The 19,030-nt window shown below is 37.7% G+C and overlaps 1 protein-coding gene across 1 annotated transcript in view; it reads left to right on the top strand.

Moving 5' to 3' along the window:
• The window catches only part of SMURF2 (SMAD specific E3 ubiquitin protein ligase 2), a 65,716-nt gene that overhangs the window by 31,878 nt on the left and 14,808 nt on the right, over positions 1 to 19,030 (top strand). The window contains exons 4-10 of the mRNA XM_085304683.1: positions 5,808 to 5,941; positions 6,394 to 6,459; positions 10,228 to 10,312; positions 11,626 to 11,709; positions 13,287 to 13,489; positions 13,624 to 13,708; positions 16,907 to 17,065. Of these exons, the coding sequence (XP_085160809.1) occupies positions 5,808 to 5,941; positions 6,394 to 6,459; positions 10,228 to 10,312; positions 11,626 to 11,709; positions 13,287 to 13,489; positions 13,624 to 13,708; positions 16,907 to 17,065 (816 nt within the window). The remainder of the gene's footprint in view (positions 1 to 5,807; positions 5,942 to 6,393; positions 6,460 to 10,227; positions 10,313 to 11,625; positions 11,710 to 13,286; positions 13,490 to 13,623; positions 13,709 to 16,906; positions 17,066 to 19,030) is intronic.

The following is a 19,030-nucleotide window of genomic DNA, read 5'->3' as shown; positions in this document are numbered from 1 at the left end:
AGAGTGGCTCAGGCTGTAAATGTATTTCAGTAGTTTTTTTTTTTTAATGTTGTTTTATAGAGCCAGTCACACTTGTACCTGGATACTGTAGTCATACTAGCTTTGAATTAAGAGTGATTGCTGACTCATCTTAAACAAAGCAGAGATAGAAATGAGATTTCTCGTTGAATACTTTGCTTAGGCAGATTTGAAATATCTCCTTGTCTCTAATTAAACAAACAATTTTAAATGATAAAGTGTTCAGTTTTCCGTAAAGGTTCTTGATCATTCTTCTCAGTAAAAGAACATTCAATAAAATTCAATGTGGTTTCAGGCCTTGTAATTTGAAAATAATTTTCTCCCTCTAAAACTTTCTTAATAATTACTTAGCCCATTTTATTGTCTTATTTGTCTTTCCTTACTCTATTAGAGGAAAATGTGTTTTCATTTATAAAGACTGGTTACTTAGTTTTCAGTTGCTATTTAAAACAGCAGTAAAAGATTAGATATCTTGGATATAATTCACTGTCTTTTATCTTAAGATAAGTTTTTACTTTAATATACCTAATATCTGTCCTCAGCTCTTCATCTTAATCAGATATTAAGATAACTGACTTTTCCTTTTGGAAAAACATAGAAAAATAACAAAAGCAGTAAGCAGCCTACTGCTAAGCACCCAATGGCAAACCTCACAGATTATAAGACTTAATCTTTTTTTCTTATTCTTTGAAAATAATTGTATAATAGAATTAAAAATCCTACTGATGTTTACCCTTACAACACACCAGAGAATGGGAGTAGTAGTATCTGACTTAGGACACTTCCACTGTTACAGGAAATACTTTGCACACCAAGCATGACAGATGAGTCTCGGGGCGGAGTGTCTGGCTGGTCTCCTCTGTCACCACATAGTGCAGGAAATCAGCCAGAGGAAAGTAGTTATGTAGAAATTAAAACAAAACAAAACAACAACCAACCCCACCTTCCTATCATAAAGAATTTTGTTGGTTTTTTTTTCCTTATTAGCTGTAATAGGCTTATGTGCAATAAAACTTTCTCTGTGCTGTGTAGTGTTGAAGTGTCCCCAATTTAGAATTTGTCTAACAGGTTAATACTGTTGCTAATTAACAATCTTGTATGCCATCATGATGTAATATATATGCAGCAACAGTAAGATGGCTCTGTTGTGATATATTTGTAGAATAATGTCTGTATTAGCCTGCTAGATCTGAGGGAATTTGTGTTTTGTTAACATGATTCAACGTAATAGATATTCTGTTGTATAAGTGGTGGGGTTTTTGTCTTTTCTAAAGATTTCTGTAGTATTAATAAGAAAAAAAAATTCCCCCTTAATGTGATCCTTAATTCATAACTTAGTGTGAGAGGAAACAGCTGAATTTGTTAGTTGCTTAGGTTCTGCAGTCTAGATGGGTGTGTGGCAGGGGAAATCTGGGAGGCTTTCCAGAAAAGAATTGCCAAATAGTTGCTGTCTGGATGCAGTTTAATGTCAATAAAATATCATGGTTGTCCTGAATGTATTCCCTTTCCTTATTTTCTCTCTTGTTTGTGTTCTCTCTATTATTCATGCCTTTCCCCAAAGCTTTGAGTAATCAGACTGTAGCAGATTTACAGAACTTCTTGCATTCAAAGCATTTAAAAACTATCTAAACTCATCAGTTCTCAGACTTACCCAATTGCCTCTTTCTCTTCCTTCGCTTTTCTTTTTTTCCGTGATAGCTTGGATCTCTCTTACAGCCTTGCCATGTTCCCCTGTGCTCTCTAGCCTATTTTCCCCATCCTTTCCCATCAACCTCTGGCCCTTAAGGTATAGCAAATTATATGCTCTGTGTATCTCCAAAATATACTTGTGCCATAATCTCTCCTGAAAGCTAGTCTTGGTCCCATCTTGACTTTGTGGCCTTCAAATCCGCATGTCAGGTTCAAGCAAGGACGCCCTGCCTTCTTGCCTGGTTACACCTCTCGAACGTAGCAGCAGGCTTCCTGCCACCTTGCCACATCTCTGCAGCCCCTCTCCCCAAAACCGCAGGTTGCAGTGCTGCTTGTTGCCGGTGTATCGCCAGCCCTGTCCCCACCMCTCGCCCTTCTCCCCGGCATCCAGCTCCGCTCTGCATTGCCGTGTCACAGCTTGTGAGCTGGGTTTTCTCAGCAAGAGGGAGCACAGCTCTGCTTGCTGCTGGTCCAGGCATATCCCATCGCAGCATAAATAGACAACTCCTTGCAGGAGCTTCACCTCCATAGTGTGGGTGTCCAGACCGGTCTGAAGAAGCTGATGCCCTTTGCGTACAGGTGAAAGCGTTTCTCGGTCATGTTTGGCCCCGGGCCTGCCCATCATATTAGGTGCCCCGTTAGGCACTTCTGGAGCAGAAGCCGCTTTGGCTGGTACAGTTGCTTTCATGGCGTCTTCTAGGCTCCGTTGCACACGAGGATGCTGTGTGCCTGTGTAAGCCACAGTGTCCGGCCTCGCTCCCTGCTCACCGGCCTGCGGGTTCAAAATACCATCGGGTCGGCAGCCAGCAGGCATGAGAGAAAGGTCAGGGTGGAGGAGAGAAAAAATTGGGAAGATATTTTTCATTACATCTCTCTTTTCCTCCTCTTCCCCCCACCCCCATCTGAAAACTGCTCAGAAAAACTACATTTAAATCTCAAAGAATGACATTACCCTTGTATTAGCAGAATTTCAGAAATGGGAAAATGGAGAAACAAACTAAATAATTTGTCCAAATCCTGAGAAGACTGTGTGACAGCACGGATTAGAAACTGGGAATTCCTGGCTTCCAAGCCTGAGTTCCTACCTCTTGCTGTTGCATTTTTCTCTCTTTCTGGAGGGAGTGCATCTGGCTTGTGATCAGGAAGAGCTGTGTTTTTTTCAGGAATATATATTCCTTTTCCACTTTTTTCGTTCTGCTTTTCTCTAGCAAGCTGAACTCTTCAGGGAAAATGTGTATAATGGCATGGGGATGAAAAATCGCTTAATATCAAACCTGCCCAAGTGTGGTATATTGGTTCACAAGCAAATGCTACTTTAGCAAGGATTAATTTTTGTTTAGATGAAATAATGATTTCTTTTCCTGCATTTAAAATTTGATTAAAATCTTTTAAGGTTTTTCAGTATGGATTTTACTTGATCTGGTTTAGAAGTGGAAGTGCTGAGAACTTGTGAGCTTGTGAACACCTAATTCTTGCACAAAATCCTAATTTTACAGATTGAGGAAATACAGGAAAATTGACTAGGTGCTCTGCAGTTAACAGAATGTATATGGAAATTAAATTTCCAGGTTTCCACTTAATTAGTACTAATTCTATTACCTTTGTTGAAGGATTGAAGCTGGAAATAGATACTGCAGATAGGGGTGGAGTAAAAAAAAAAAAAAAAAAATCAAGGGTTTGAATAAATAATAGGAGGAATAAAGAAACATCCAATCAAATGAAGAATTTTTTTAAAAACTTATTTATTTTTTGAAACTTTTTTTAAGTAACAAATAAAATTCCTAGCTAGGTTTTTATGCTGGAACTTTATTGCCAGATGGTGTAAAACAAATGCAGCTTATCCACCAAATGAATTGAAGGGTCGACTTAGACCTCCCTTGACTTTCTAAATGCAACTGTATGTTTTCATGCCTGAAATTATGCAGGAATAGAGAAGAAGTATTATACTAAGAAGCCAACTAGCAGTTACTGTATTAATTTCTCTTCCCCCTGCCCCCCCCCCCGAAGAAAAGAAGTATTTGGAAAATGCAGCTTGTCTTGCTGATTTTCTTCAAATGTGTGAATCGGCCAGGTCTTCCACTGCAAAAAACAGTGTGGGTTAGTAGTAATATGGAAGTCCTCACCTGTACGGTATGGATGGCTTACTGTCTGCATCTCAACCATGAGAACCTCACCCTGAAATGTTACAGTAATTCTTGGAAACTGTATTGTATATTCAGCTGTTCTACATGTTATTCAAACCGTTCTGTTATGAAATTGTGTTTAACCATATACCTCTGACTTTTTTAAAGCAACAAGGAAAACTGGAAGGTTCAAGACAGGTCATGATAAGTCTTTATTTTTAAGTGCACCTAACCTTGTTCTCATGAGAATTTATTTTAAGTACATAAAACATTGTAGACTGCAACTGTGCACGTGAATACCCATCTTCATCTCTTGTTTCTCTATTCAAAATTGGCATTGTCAAGGTTGTAAGGCCAAAAATCTGACCTATATTAACATTATGTAATCCGTTTAATATTTCAAAAACTCTGGTTTTTGTTTGTGTGAGATCTTTTTGTAAAATGTGCACTGGTTATTTTAGCCCATGCTCATGGGTATGTGCCTACAGTTATGCTTTTCTGTATTGTGTTTCGTGGGTCAGTCCCTGTCTGCAGGTGGTAAAAAGTTGTCAAAGTTATCCTTTCTGAGTTTGTGCAATAAAGGAAAAAGGTGAAAAGTATTAATTGAGAACTCGCATGATCACAGCTGCAATTTTAAATCCTGACAGGTAGTTCAATTGTTTGGTTTGCCAACCTTGACAGTATCATTTCTATCTTTATGAAAATATTGTTGTTTTAACAAAATTTTGGTAAATGGGGGAGATATTTAGAAGTGGGTCAAGTTATTTGATTTAGTTTTCCTTCAAAAATCAAACACAGTTCTAGGAATTAAATTAGAGAAGGCTAGAATCTCTGATCTGGGAATGGAAAACCGGAACTTCTGGACAACTAAGCACTTCTCAGAATCTAAACCATAGTAACAAATTCATTTTTCTCAAGTTAAAATAACTATATTATTCAGTACCTATCGTTTCTACTTACACATGTTGTCACTGCATAGTCAGAGGATATATGCAGTAGCTAACATGTCTTGGGTATTTTGGAATTGTGTTTTGAAAATTTTTAGAACAAATTCACAAATTCAGTGCTTCTGAAGATCAAAACCTGAAACAAAAGCAAAAATAAAATAGCCTAAAGTGTTGAGATTTCCTCAAGTCTGGGAAATGCAAGTCTGAATTCTGCAAAGTATTTTCTTGGTAATGTAGACAGTATGCAATTTACAGGAGTGTGACACTTCTCAACTAAAATACTGTAGGAACTTCTTGTAATGGGTCACATTCACAGTACATAATGTATTTTGTAACCTGGGCCTGTCTGAAGCCGCCTTAATAGTAAGTTAGCTTCCCAAATGTTCATTAATTGCAGATATGTAAGTACGTTTACCTTATTCTCCTTGAGAGCTCAACAAAGTAAGTTAAACTAGAGTAACTTGCATTCTGAGTGGTTGGAAGAGCAGTCTGAAAAGAAGCAGCAGATGGAGTGCTGCAAAAAGATGCTAAGGCAATAGTTTCTACCCCAGCATTTGAATTACTTTGCTTGCTAGTGCTGCTGACAAATACATGCTGCCACAAGCATTACCGTTGTTTACTGTTAGACTAAAAGTAGGCATGWATCTAAGCATGTTTGTAGCTGCTTGAGAAGATGTAGTCACAGGACCCAGTCCAGAGTCTGTTAAAATCAATGTTACTGTTTTAAACRCATTTCAGCAGACTTTGAATCYGTCTGTAGCGTGAAGACGATGAGARTGTTCACATCAATACTGTCTTCCCCAATCACGATTTTAGATTAGTTTGTATCTAGGTAGATCCCTTCATAAGTCATATCTTCATTAAGGTATAATAGGCACATCATATCTGAATTTTTGGTCTCTTGCCAATAGTGTGTTTAAATTTTTAATATAAYGGCTTATAATTTCTTTTTCCCTCAAAAATGAGTTCTGGAGTATCTTCAAAATATTTAGGAAGTGTCATTCACAGTGCTCTCTTCCACGTTTTTCAGATACATTGGGAAGTCAGATTCAATAACGATCAGCGTATGGAATCACAAGAAAATTCATAAAAAGCAGGGAGCTGGTTTTCTGGGTTGTGTGAGACTTCTTTCAAATGCAATCAACCGCCTTAAAGACACTGGTTGTAAGTAAGCTAAACACTGGTGTTTCTTTTTCAGAGCAAACCTCTATGCACAGAACTATTAGAAAAGTGACAGTTATTGGTGGTTGGGATTTTTTGTTTTTTTTCTGAAGTTTATATATTCTAGTTGTAATGGTACTTTGTGGGTGAGGTTAGCTTGGTTATGTCAGTTAATGCTAATTTGTCTTTGCCTTTTTAATTGCTTTGCCCTGTTACACTMTGGTAATGGGGTAGGCTTGGTAACTTGGTAATTCGTTAAAACAAAAATCCTTTCAGTCTTGTTTTCTGTTTTAGAATTATGCAAATGATATCAGACTTAAGATTTTTGCTTTTGCTTTTTTCCCTGTTTCTTGAAGTCTTAAATTAGGCCGAATTTTGTTCAGATTATGCTTCAGAGTGCCTCTAAAAGGCAACAAAATATTAAATGACTTACAGTTCATTTCTTGGTTTTATAGATCAGAGACTGGACCTTTGCAAGCTTGGGCCAAATGACAATGATACTGTTAGAGGACAGATAGTAGGTAAGTGAGGCTTTTTATCTGTAGTTCACTTGGAGCTTAATAGTAGCTATAGAAATACCTTCCTAGATTTCAATTTTCTGGATTATATATTTTTTTTCGAATTTTGATGTTTAGTGCCAGAGCCATTTGGACCTCAACCTAGAAGTTTGTATGTACAGATCTATTAAAATWATAATAAACAAGACCCAAATATTATAGCAGGTATTGTAATGTGTTGTAATGCTGACTTGAGACAGATAARACCATAAATACTATGAAGTTTATCTAGAAATAAGCGTCTTGAATTTTGCTTTAAAAATGGTGGCAATTTTGAGTCTGAATTCCACATTGAAAAATGACTACAAGTTTCTTGGCCATTGAGATATCTTGCAAAGTGTTCTTACTATGGATTTTATGCCAAGGCTAAAATATTCTGCTGTAACAGGAAAAAGTTCTTGTTTTGGATGAATTTTGCAGTTTCATGGTTTATTAACAGATCCCACCAATCTCAGTAACTATGCTTTAGTCATTCTGTTACCTCATACACGTTAAATAATTTCAGAACTAAAAATAACGTCTTGAAGTTGACAAATTGAGAAATAAACAGCCACAAACAACTTAGTAAGTGTTCTTTTGGTGCTTCCTGAAGTGTCTTCATTCTGAGCTGCTTAGAGGGCAGTCTTTCTAATAGCAAATATCTTCAGAAGTCACAAAGATAGGGATCAGGATAAGGAGGTGGCAAGAGTATTTCTGGAGATGGAAAAAAGGTGAATTTGCATGTTGAGTTTTATGTGCTGTTCCTAGTTCAGATAATATCCAGACAGTATAGGAATATAGGGGAAAATACTGAAGAACCAGGCAGAAAGTAGGGGCCTCATTGCATTTCTCCATTTTCTTCAAAGTGCTCTGCTGAATAATACCTATGACTTTGTCTCTTTATGTTGTTTTAACCAGCTGTCTACTGTCTGATCTGCAAGGGTTTGCAAAGTATTAAGATAGGATTAAGGTGGCACAATAAGGTCAAACGCTGGTAGAAATGTGGAATCGTAGGGACATTGCTGATGCTTCAGACCGTTCTGGGACATTGATTCTCCGTACGAGCTTGCACAGAACTGTAGAGGGTGAAGTAGTCGTTTTGACAGGGTGCGTGATGCTGTCAGTTTGGCTTGCTCTTTGGTTTTGCTTCCCTGATGATCCATGCTGTATGCACACAATGTTGTTTGGGGGGTTCCTTTTAGGGGGAAACCTTGAGCACAGCTGGCAAGACAGCTTGGTCCAGGCTTGCTCTAGGGGACAGGATTCCCTCGGCATGCACTGCAGGGCTTGCACCCTCGCAGCCTGGCGTGCTCCCGTGCTGCCCTCCAGAGCATGCAGCGTGCATCCCTGTCGTCGTGGCGTGAGAATGCTGGCATTCGTTTGGACACTTTAAACAAAAAATCCCTAAGCTAGAAAGGTCTCAAGGCTACTGGGACGCTGTCTGGGACACCTGAGGCAAATACCCTGCGGCGAGGGCCTGKTACACATCCTTCAGCGGTAGCTCAATCGTCAGTAGTGTGGGTACGAGCCAGGCTGACCAGCTGGCTCAACCTGCTGCGATCATTAAAAGTGGTAGAGCAAAAACTGCATTAGCTCACCTGGTGTGCTGCGGGGGCTGCCTCTGGTCACCAGGGGCTGCTGGATCCGGTGTTGAAACCGGGAAAAACACAKCTTGTCAGGTTAGAACAAATACGTACGTTTTGCTTTGAGCTGTTACCATTAAAAAGGCTGAGTTTCTGCAGTCGTTGCTTTGTTTTAATTTAATGGATACATGGTAAGATTCCAGAGACTGCTGTCTTGTCTTTTCTTTTTATCAAAATTGTCATCATTAGTCATGCATTTTAATCTTTTTTTGCYGAAGCAATTTTGTTGAATGAGTGAATGAGCCTGAGTAAAAGTAGGTAATTCCACTGCAGTAGTTAAATGATGGAGAGAAATCATGATTAAAAATTAGTAATGAAATAGAAAATGATCTAAATACACTCCTAATCTTCTAATGATAAACTAGTTAAATTAAAACACTATGTAAGACTGAAAAATACCAAGTCCGTTAAAATGTAATTAATATATTCAGCAATTGATAACCTTACAAACCAAGTGTGCAGTGGGTATACCTTTATAATTTGGGACAGGGAGCAAGGGGATCTTTATCTGAAATACCTGGGGTTATCGTCAAAGGGGGGGGGAAAGGGGGACGCTTGTGAGTAGTGGATGCAAAGGGCACCTGAACTGTGTCTTAATCTTGCAGCTCTCTTCTGTGCCACCATTTTATTTCTGATGTGGCGGTGCAGAAAAAATGAGTCCTTACTCAATACAAAATGAAGCCGTGCACAAATTTTGGTCCTCACATAGGCAAAGAGGAGGTAATTGCCTTTGTTTAGTTTTGTTTCTGTCTGTGTGTATTGCTTGCCAAACCTTGCCTACATGCAACAATGTGAACTTGTAATGTTTGGGTTTGTTGCAGAATAAATACACCTATGATTTTGTTTCAGTTGAAATTATATTTTAGGTGCCTTTCAGTCTAAGGAAGAGTTGCTTTGTAATGTTAGTGTTTGTGGAAGACTAGGAATTAATATTGTTTGGGAATATAGCAAGCAAGCACTGTAGGGCTCCTTATTTCATTCTGTTGAAGACCAAAAATCTTAAGCTTCAATACACCTTAGGGTGGTGGTGTTCAGCACTTGGTCTCTGTGGCAAAAATTGCTTGTACTACTAAAACCTTTTGTATTTTTGTAATCTTGACAAGTATTTGGTTGGATCTAGATTTAGGTCTGTAGATTCGTTTCACTTTGTGTCAACAGGACTTGAACAAAGTTGTCCAGAGGTACATTGGTGCCATAGCATATATTCAGTTTTTGTTTTTGAGTAATCATTTTATTATTAAAAACAAAAACTCTCAAAAATTCAGGAACACAAGTACTATAAATTATCAGATTGGATGCCTGCAAATTAGGACATTAGGAACAAGAGCTGTCCAAAAACCCCTTGTTTTCATAGTTTTAGTACAAGGGCTTGAGGCATAAATACCAATTACAATAAAACGTGTAAAAATTGTAATAGTGCTGTTTTTCAACAGATGCTGAGAGTTTTCAGGGTGCCTATTGCTGCTTAGTGGGGAAGAATTGTATTTATCACTGATGTTTGAAAGGAGCAGATAAACCAAATCTTTAATGCTCATAGCATTTAAGTTTTGCCTGGTTTGGGGTGTGTGTGTGCGTGCACATGTGTTGAATCTCATGTGCATACAAAGAAAAACATAGAAAGGAATGAAAAGCGTAAGGGGGTCTTAGTGTTTTAAAGCTTTCTGTTATCAGTTCTCCTTTCCTGTTAGTGGTGAAGCCTGACACTGGCATTGCACCATCCCACTTGCTACCCGAACCATTCTGCATGAGGTTAAGCCACCCTGTTGCCACCAAACAAACTCTTACAGCTTTGTTATATTGCCATCTGTTTCATACAGAGAAAGTTGATCACAGCTTCAGATATTAACTTATTTTTTGCTTTAACTTCATATTCTTTAACTTAGCTTTTCTTTTTTTTTTTCTTTTTTTTTTTTTTTTGAATAGTATGCAGAGAATTACATGTGTGAAAACCTACCCTGTTTCTACATATTTTTCTTTGATTTGTGGGAAGGAAAAAATATCCGAAACATGGTTCAACTTAGTCCTGCAAGTTTTACCAGTCTCTTTCAAATATAAATGTAACTTGCATTCATATGTTGTATTTTTAGTAATTCTTTTATTATCTTAATAGTAAGTCTTCAATCCAGAGACCGAATAGGCACAGGAGGACAAGTTGTGGATTGCAGTCGTTTGTTTGATAACGATTTACCAGATGGGTAAGCTGACACCAGTGTGATATAAACCCAAAACCCGGCATATACAACAGACCTTTGCAGTAAGGAGAAGTCGAAGTAAAAATAGGTTGATTTATTTTTATTCCAGCAGTCAGAGTCCTGCAGTTTTTAATTTAGGAGCAGGAGATAAGCCTGCCACTTACTTAATTTAGAAGGCTACATGGAATGGTTAATAGTTTGACCCTTATCTTGTCTCTCCTTGGGAAAAAAGGAGGTGGCATAATGAGCACATGCATTAAAGAATATATTTGTTTAACAAATCATAGCTCTTTCAGATCAAATAATTGATAAGCTGATACAATGCTAATTCATGGCCAGCAACCTGGCTTTGTCCATATTCTAGCTTTGTAGCAATGTAGTTACATAGTAAACACACGCCCGGTTGCCTTCTACAGAGCTACGCAGAGGTATACGCTATTGTAAAGATAGATCACCTTTTCTTCCATGTAAATCATACTAAAGAAAACATTGGAAAAGGTAATGTTGCCGAGTTCTTGCTATACTTACCGGCCAAAGTCTGGGTTTGAGGATTTTGATTTCTCCCTGTGAGAGTTAATGATATCATTAACACCTGAAACAGTTTTAAGAATACAGAAAAATGCCCTGGTTTAGGTTCTGGTGCTGTCATCAATCCTTTCAGAGCAAACACAGACCACCTGAATGTGATTTTTGGCAGGTAAAGACAGGAGAAACTGATTTTTTTCATATGATGAATTTTAAAGTGTAAATTAACAAAAGAATGATGTTTAACACTTAGATGTTAATTTGGAGTCTGAAGTTAATAGCATTTTTGAAAATGCTTTTAAATTGTCACTTGTATAAATATTGCTTATTTAATTGTGTAACTACATTAGCTTTATAACCTCAAGTTTTGGAGTGGAAAAATAATTTTAAAAATGTGTTATTTGAAAGTGGCTTTCTAATGAAAAGTAAGTACAGTGCATAAAGATGCTGTGACAGGACTTACTGAGAAAAAAGTTGTTAACAATGTTGAATGCAGTATTAAAACATGTTTTCAATAAATTTCTTTATGTGACTATTTGAGTTTAATTAGAATTCAAATATTTATTGAACACGTTGGTGTGATATTGTTAATGATATGCCTGGTTCCAAGACAAAAACACATAAAATTAATTCTGAGTTGAACTTYTAGTTGTTTCCTGTTACCTTGTTAAGCTAGCATGATTCATAATAGTAAAAGTCTTCCTGAGTTGGCATTTATGTTGGAAACATTTTGTGCCCTGATTTCCTGGAAATACCACTCATTGCCTTATCTCTCCATGTCCGAAATCTAGATGGGAGGAGCGGAGGACTGCTTCTGGAAGGATCCAATATTTAAATCATATTACTCGAACAACTCAGTGGGAAAGACCAACACGGTAAGAAATTATTTGGAGACCATGCATAATGGGTAGTTTTTTGCTGACCAAAAGAGCTGAGCACTAGTGATTCTAAATGGTTATAGTAAGAGGTATTCAGAGTCACTGTAGTCCCTAACATCCTCCTCGTTCAGTCTCCCCATTACTTAACTAAGAAACATTCTGACTAGATTTTTCTCTCCTAGTACTAGCAGCTTGATTTTTTTTTTTTTTTTGGTTCTTTTTCTAGAGTTTCTTTGGTAGGACCCTATAAATACAACTATTGCAATGTGGACACATTGTAAAAGATGAGAAAAAGAAATTATGAGTAGCTGACCAACGTTGACTTTGTATGTGCTGTAACTATGTAATCTCAGACTTTTAAAATTGGTTCTTACAGATCGTGGTCTGAACGTATTATGATCACCTGTTTTTATAACAACAGATCTGCATAGCAGAGTGCTTCCCCAAACGCTTTTGCTGTAACCTGAGTTGTAGAGTGTCAGACTATTCTGCAAACTGCCTGTGACTTCTCTTGTATCCTCAGTAAATAGTGTTATAGTTTCCGTGAAGTTATTTTTGACTTGAAATAATTTTATACTGATTACACTGTCAGCTCTGATGCATATTTGCAATTTTCAAGTGACTGAACGTACTGAATGTTTTTCTTAATCTACGTTTTTCCTGGTATGTTAAAATATCTAAGCTAAGCTCTAGACACATTTACAGCAGAAAAACAAATCTAAAATCTGTAATGTGTTCTAGGGGATTTCCTGCAGTCTTATAAATCCCCTTTAACCTGTTTCAAAATCCTTTTGAAAGCAGCATTGAGATACGGAACCATAGAAATCAGTGTTTCCTCCTTCAGTCGAGCTATCAAGAGCAATTGTTTCAGTCTCACTTAACCCATTTCACCATCCACAACTAATAATGTTTCTTAAGAACACAAGAGAAAAACAGACCTGATAGCTTCCTTGGTCTTACAAAGGCAAGATGAGAAAGTTTGAGGTGTAAGCCCCTCACCAAAAAATAATTTTACTTTCATCCATCTGTTTTTTAAGGTGGGACTTGCTCATATGAGTATTTGATATTATCTTGGTGCTGCAGCGTTGTATACTAAGCATTGCAGCATTACCTACTAAGTGTCAGGTTAGTCTAAGATAGGTAAGAAGATTTACTGACTACTTTGGGTTGAACCTAGTGCACTTAAAATAAAAGCTTCCTGCCTGTAGTCAAGGTATCCCGCTGGACAAGTCAACTGCTATGTTCTGCAGCTTTTCCACTCTCCCTAACTGAAGCTCCTGTAAAGAATATTGTGCAGTCCTGTGTCCTGCTAAGTAGACAGACTTCTTAGTGCCAAACACAGGCATTTAAAGGCCGGCAGGGAGGCAGTCTTGCCCTGAGAGGTGCCCTGACTCCTCACATGTTCTCTGAAGCTGGCTACAGCAAGCACTTTCATTGTTTGTTACACACAAATGTTTCCTCGCAAGGTTTTAATTTAGATTATCTAAAGTATAATTTTAGAAACTTTAATTTCTTCTGGTAGAGAAGGCAAATACTTTTAATGTTGTGGTTTTCTTTCCCTTCCTCTCCAACAGGCCAGCATCTGAATATTCCAGTCCAGGAAGACCTCTAAGCTGTTTTGTGGATGAAAACACTCCAATTACAGGAACGAATGGTGCAACATGTGGGCAGTCATCAGACCCCAGGGTGGCAGAGAGAAGAGTCAGGTCACAAAGACACAGAAATTACATGAGCAGGACACACTTGCACACGCCTCCTGATCTACCTGAAGGATATGGTATGCAAATTAAAAACTATTCGTTGTAGGTCTTCCAACACCTGGGAAACTGATTCTTAGTTTTGGAGAATCAGTCTGAGTTGTTTATATTGTATTTTTTTTGTTGTTGTTCTTACTTTACCTTGTTTTCCCAGAGCAAAGAACAACTCAGCAAGGTCAGGTCTACTTTCTGCATACTCAGACTGGTGTTAGTACGTGGCACGATCCAAGAGTACCTAGGTAAGAAAAGAATGAATATATCCTTAAGGCCTCAAATAGAAATAATTTAACTGGAACTCCCCACAGAATTCTCTGTCCAGTATTATATTCCTCACTGTTGGCCACTAACATAGCATCTTGAGTCATTCATCAAAATAAATTAGTCTTGCTTAATTCTCCAAATCATTATTTTAATGTAGCAAAGGAAAATCAAGGAGTAAATTACAGAGGCATTCTGAAACAGCTATAGTTAACCAGTTGTAGGTGTTGCATATGAACTATAGCACACATCCATTTTTTGATACTCTGCATATTAATGAAAAAAATAGAGTCTGAGCACCTCCAAAAATTCAGTTTCCTTTAGATACTTAAGAGAAAAATGGATTCTGTAAAATTCAGACTCAGGTATTTAACAAGACTTGAAACTGGCAACATATATTTATGAACTTTGCCAGACAAATGTAGTAATTTTTGGTAGGGAAGGAGAATTCACTTGATTATGAGAATTCTTGTCTCATATTTAGAGTGCTGACTCATTTACTCAGGGAATGAGAAGTTTGGTACGTTTTGCGTTTTGAGGAATATCTGGGGGAAGTCCACACGTCTCTGACAATTTGAGCCATGGAGTAGAGGTGTAGGCTCTRTTACTTACAAAATTAAAACTAGATGAAGTGCTGGAAAAGTGTACTGTAAAGAACAGTCCTATGCTGTCAGGGAAATGGAAAATATAATCCAAGAGTTCATTTCATCTCCAGTTTCTAGGACATTTAGAATCATCATCTGGTTTAGTGTCTTTATCATTATATACATGATTATTTGTGATGTGTTAGCTTCTGATTGTCCTTTTAAAAAACGAAACAAAACAATCTTGTTTGAAAATTGCCTCCTAAACTCTATGGATGGTGCTGTACCCAGCAGTGCCAGCACTGGCGTTTGTAGGAATTCCAGCTGCTTCGGTGGTTGCTGTTGGTGTTCATTCCCCTGGAAATAGATTTTGGATCTCCTGGTAGAGCCTGAAAGACGTAACTTCCATTGCATTTTCAAATGATTAATTATTTTAATGTTACTTTGGGATTACAAAATACTCTGTTTTGATGCGTTATGTATAGACTAGAGTGAAATACAGTTGGCAGTTGTATATTGGAACATCTTTGCTTCCATGACTTGCACATCATATAACTTGCTTGTTAGAAATAGTCAATTTTGAGTGTAAAAATTTGCCTCACTTTGCCACATAATTTTGTGTCTCAATTCATTACGTACAGAGGCAAATTGAGGCATCTAAGTCTTAAGAGACCTGTGGATGTAATCAAGCAATTAAAGTATTAACATTTTCTTTTTACATGTTGCTGTTCTATGTAACGATAGAATGGATTTAAGGAGGGAGAATGGGTTTAGAAATCTCCCTGCAGGAGTTTTTACAGAGTCTAGCCACTCTTGCTCCACAGGTTAGCCCTGACCCAAGCTATTATATGAAAGTAAGGAGACTGGAGAGAGGAGCTCTGTCTTTAAAATGCAAAATGTGGGCTGATAGCAGAAGATGACACTGTTTATATTTAATGATTTCTTACCCTAAATAGATTTTATTAGAAACAGCAAACATTTTGTGAACTGCTATTTTAAAATAAAAAAATGGAAGCTCTATAGTTTTAGTTTCTGCGTGTTAGCCGGAAGGTGGGAGTCTGGGAAGCCTGTGATGTTTTTCTGTGTCAATGAAAGTGAACTTTATTTGCTTGGTATTTATTGTTCCATATGAAGACACAAGTATTAAGTAGATTATATAATTTAATTGTACTGAATGCAGTCTTTGAATTTTGCTCTTATATTCTCAGCGAGAAATCAGTTGTTTAACAAGAAAAAAAAAGTAGTTATCAAGCAGTCAGCTGGGTAGTTCAAGCAGAAGTAGCACCAGCCAGGCTGCAGCAGCTCTGACCACAGGATGCAAAGGGTTTTGCAAGAGACCTGTGTTGGCTGAAGACTGGTGTTAGATGCTCTCAGTTTTCTCAAAAGCCTAGAAGCGAGACTTCTCTAAAACTAATATGAAGTTCTGCTCTGTAAATCTGCAGTATAATGATTGTGTACAACGTCAAAGCTAGTGCTACTCCTAGGCGTGAAAACGGGAACTGTGCGAGTGTCTTGGGACAAAGTTTGGCTGTTGGTGCATACCGGCCCTAGCGACACAGGGTAGAGCTCATGTCCTTTCTAAGGAATAGCGTAATTTTGTGTTAATATACCATTTAGTTAATGAGCCCTACGGCGCAGCGGGTGGTGTCTGTATGGGGAATACCAGAGGAAGCCCCATCTCGGAGCCCGACGTTTCCCTTGGTGGCTTCTCCGCCTGCATGTCCCGGTGGGCTGCTCTTTCTCTGCAGTTCAGCCCCTGAACGCCTTCCTCCCCCAGCCCCGGTGGTATTGGGAGAGCTGAAAACTTGGTGTCAAGAACAGGTTTTTTGTTTCTTTGTTTGTTTGTTTCTTTTTTCTTTAAGATGTATGGGTTATTTGAGGTATAAATTATATGCACAAAAATAAATATCCATTAAAAAATGCTAATACTGTCTTACATAAACCTCTGAAGTGAAGCAAAATCCTCCTGGTTTCAGCAGAATTTTCTTAAGACCAATTAAAGTTTCTGTGCGTTGCTCAGTGCAGAGCTGAGGTACTATTCGTACAGTGTTTCATTTGAAAAGTTTTGTTAAAGAGCTGTTTGCATCCCACTAGCATTTGAGATCTGGGGGCAGAAATTGCTTGTGGCATAGGCACATATCCTATGCGTAAGTCTTCATGGAAAGTATAACTGTTCAGAAGTACAGGGTTATTTTACAGGAGTTTCAAAAGTGTGATTCAGAGTTCCTTACATGACTAATGTTGTTTTAAAAAATGTTTGCTGTCAGAATTGGTGTAGAAGTGCAATTCCATTTGGCAAATATGGCAATGGCTTTTATTTTTGTTTTAAGCCTATATTAATTTAACATCTGAAGTTACTTTATAAAAACGAAGGTTATTTGATAAGAATTCTCTTTCCCCAAGGCATGTGTTGTGGAGTGTGTGATTTTTCTTTGGTGGGCTTGTACCTTGGGAGTAGAGATTCCAGCTGAACAGATCAAGTTTCTGAAACAATACATTTTCTCAGACTTCATGGAATTGTTCTGTTACATTTACGCTTGTTTGGCTCAGAGGCCAAATGCTGAGGTATTTTTCATTTTATATTTGTTTTCACAGGGATCTTAGCAACATCAATTGTGAAGAGCTTGGTCCACTGCCTCCTGGATGGGAGATCCGAAATACAGCCACAGGCAGGGTTTATTTTGTTGACCATAACAACAGAACGACGCAGTTTACAGATCCACGGCTCTCTGCTAACTTGCATTTAGTCTTAAAGTAAGTTTAAAGCCACCAACATGTGTTGAATAGAATAAAGAAAATTACTCTTGAGGTGTGTTAGATTTGGATTAAAGTATGTTTTACCATTCAGTATTATTTAAAGTGTAGTAGCAGTGTTCTTTAACATACTACCAGCTTACTCTGTGTACCATAGCAAAGCAGAGAGATTTGACTGTTCTTGTATTTAAAACAACAACAAAATCAAGCACCATTTAGACAGGAATGTGGCTAGGGTGATGCTGTGGCGCAGGGGGGAAGCAAGTGCCTCCTCCCGGAAAACATTGGCCCACTAAGAGGCTCTTCCAATAGCAAGAGAGAGACTTTCTTCGCTTTTCATTTTGTCTTTCCTTTTTCTACTTTCAGTTATGGAGTATTCGTTTTAAAATAGCAGGTTGCATTTGATAGCTACTGAAATAAAATACAGATAGATTAGGCAAGGGAGCACAAGTACCCAGCTGTTTTTCCAGAATAAAGCAGAAAATAATTCAGGCCCAATTTTCAGGTATAGAGTAAGATGAACTGAGATGTTCGGAAAATAAAGAAACCTACTCATTGAAATCAGATTTTTTTTACCAGGGGAAAAAAATGTATTTTTTCTGCAGACACTAACTGCCGTAGTGTTTTAAAATATGGTATGAAAATACTTCAGATTGGAGATTTATTTAAAGGGGGGGAGGGGAGTAAAGGGCTCAAAAGGATTCTGGCTCCTATTTTTATTCCTCAAACACTCATTTCAAACTGAAAAATTTTCTGTTAAAAATGGACAGCAAAAAGCAAGTAAATATTTGTTTTGTCTAGACCAAGCCCTGTGGGAATTTGCCTCCATTGTTTCTCCCACTGACACCTTTTAATGCTGTTGGGAAACCCCAGGGTGACGCTCAGTGGGTGTTAAGTGGAGGAAACGAGGAGGAGCTGGTTAGATAGAAAGCTCTGTGCAGCGCTGGGCAAGCGTGAGCGTGAGGAGTAGTCTTAAAGGGAAGCAGAAGGAGACTATGATGGGAACGAGCACGCGGAAGACAAAATCAAAAAATCACATAGCAGTATCCAGTAAGTTGTCTTATATCACTTGCATCTAAAAGTCGACTGACTTTTGTGTGCCAGCTGTACATTTGAACTTACACACCCCAAGAGGGAAGAGTCTAAATGTTGACTTATTCAGGGGGARGAGGAGGGAATTCAGTGATTATATRTTTGTGTATCACAGAAGTATTAAAATGTCTCAGAATGCACACAAAAGCCTGTACATGTTCAGCACATGGAGAAGATCATTAACTCAGATATTTTACCCAAAGAAAAACCAAAATGTTCTCAGCTACAACAGTGCAATGCCTAACCTGTAGAAAATTCAGTTAATTGGACTATATTAAAAAAAAAAGTGCTTCAGAGGTATTTATTTTTGAATAGTACTGACATAGTGGCTACTTCGATGCTCATTATAGTGCCCAATATACAGCTGGCTTAGTATCCAGGAAGTCTAGTTTGACTTTCAAGCTGAAGAATCACCGAACCCATTGCATTTTTTTTTTAACTTAAAGAGCAGTTATAGTGTGCTTAAGTTTTTTCATTTGTACATCTGTCTTTCATTAGGGAAAGATTTCAAAAATTCAACCAGCRGGGTCATCAGCAAAGTCTGCTCTAAGTCTGCTGCTTGGTAAATCTTTCCTGATGTTTATTCTTTTATTGCAGCAAACAGGATATGTGAAAACCTTTTTTAAAAACCCATCTCCCTGGTTATTCTTTAAAAAAAATAAGTAATTTGCCTTAGAACTGTCATTTTGTAAATTATCTSAGAAATAAAATTTACTGTTTGGGTTCAATGGAATGGATGGGATAAAGTTTTAGATTCAAAGCTGTAATAAAAAGTTCACTTCCAGCGATGCAGACTTTTCTACTGAACCAAGAAATTTGTTTTTCCAGTGATTGCATTATAAGTTTTGAAAATAATCAGACTTGTTACTCAGT

The sequence above is a fragment of the Rhea americana genome, unplaced genomic scaffold (assembly GCF_003343005.1).
Source record: "Rhea americana isolate MKP2758 unplaced genomic scaffold, rheAme1 scaffold_21, whole genome shotgun sequence".
In the NCBI taxonomy this organism is placed as follows: Eukaryota; Metazoa; Chordata; class Aves; order Rheiformes; family Rheidae; genus Rhea; species Rhea americana.
This window is presented reverse-complemented; position numbering and strand designations above follow the sequence as displayed.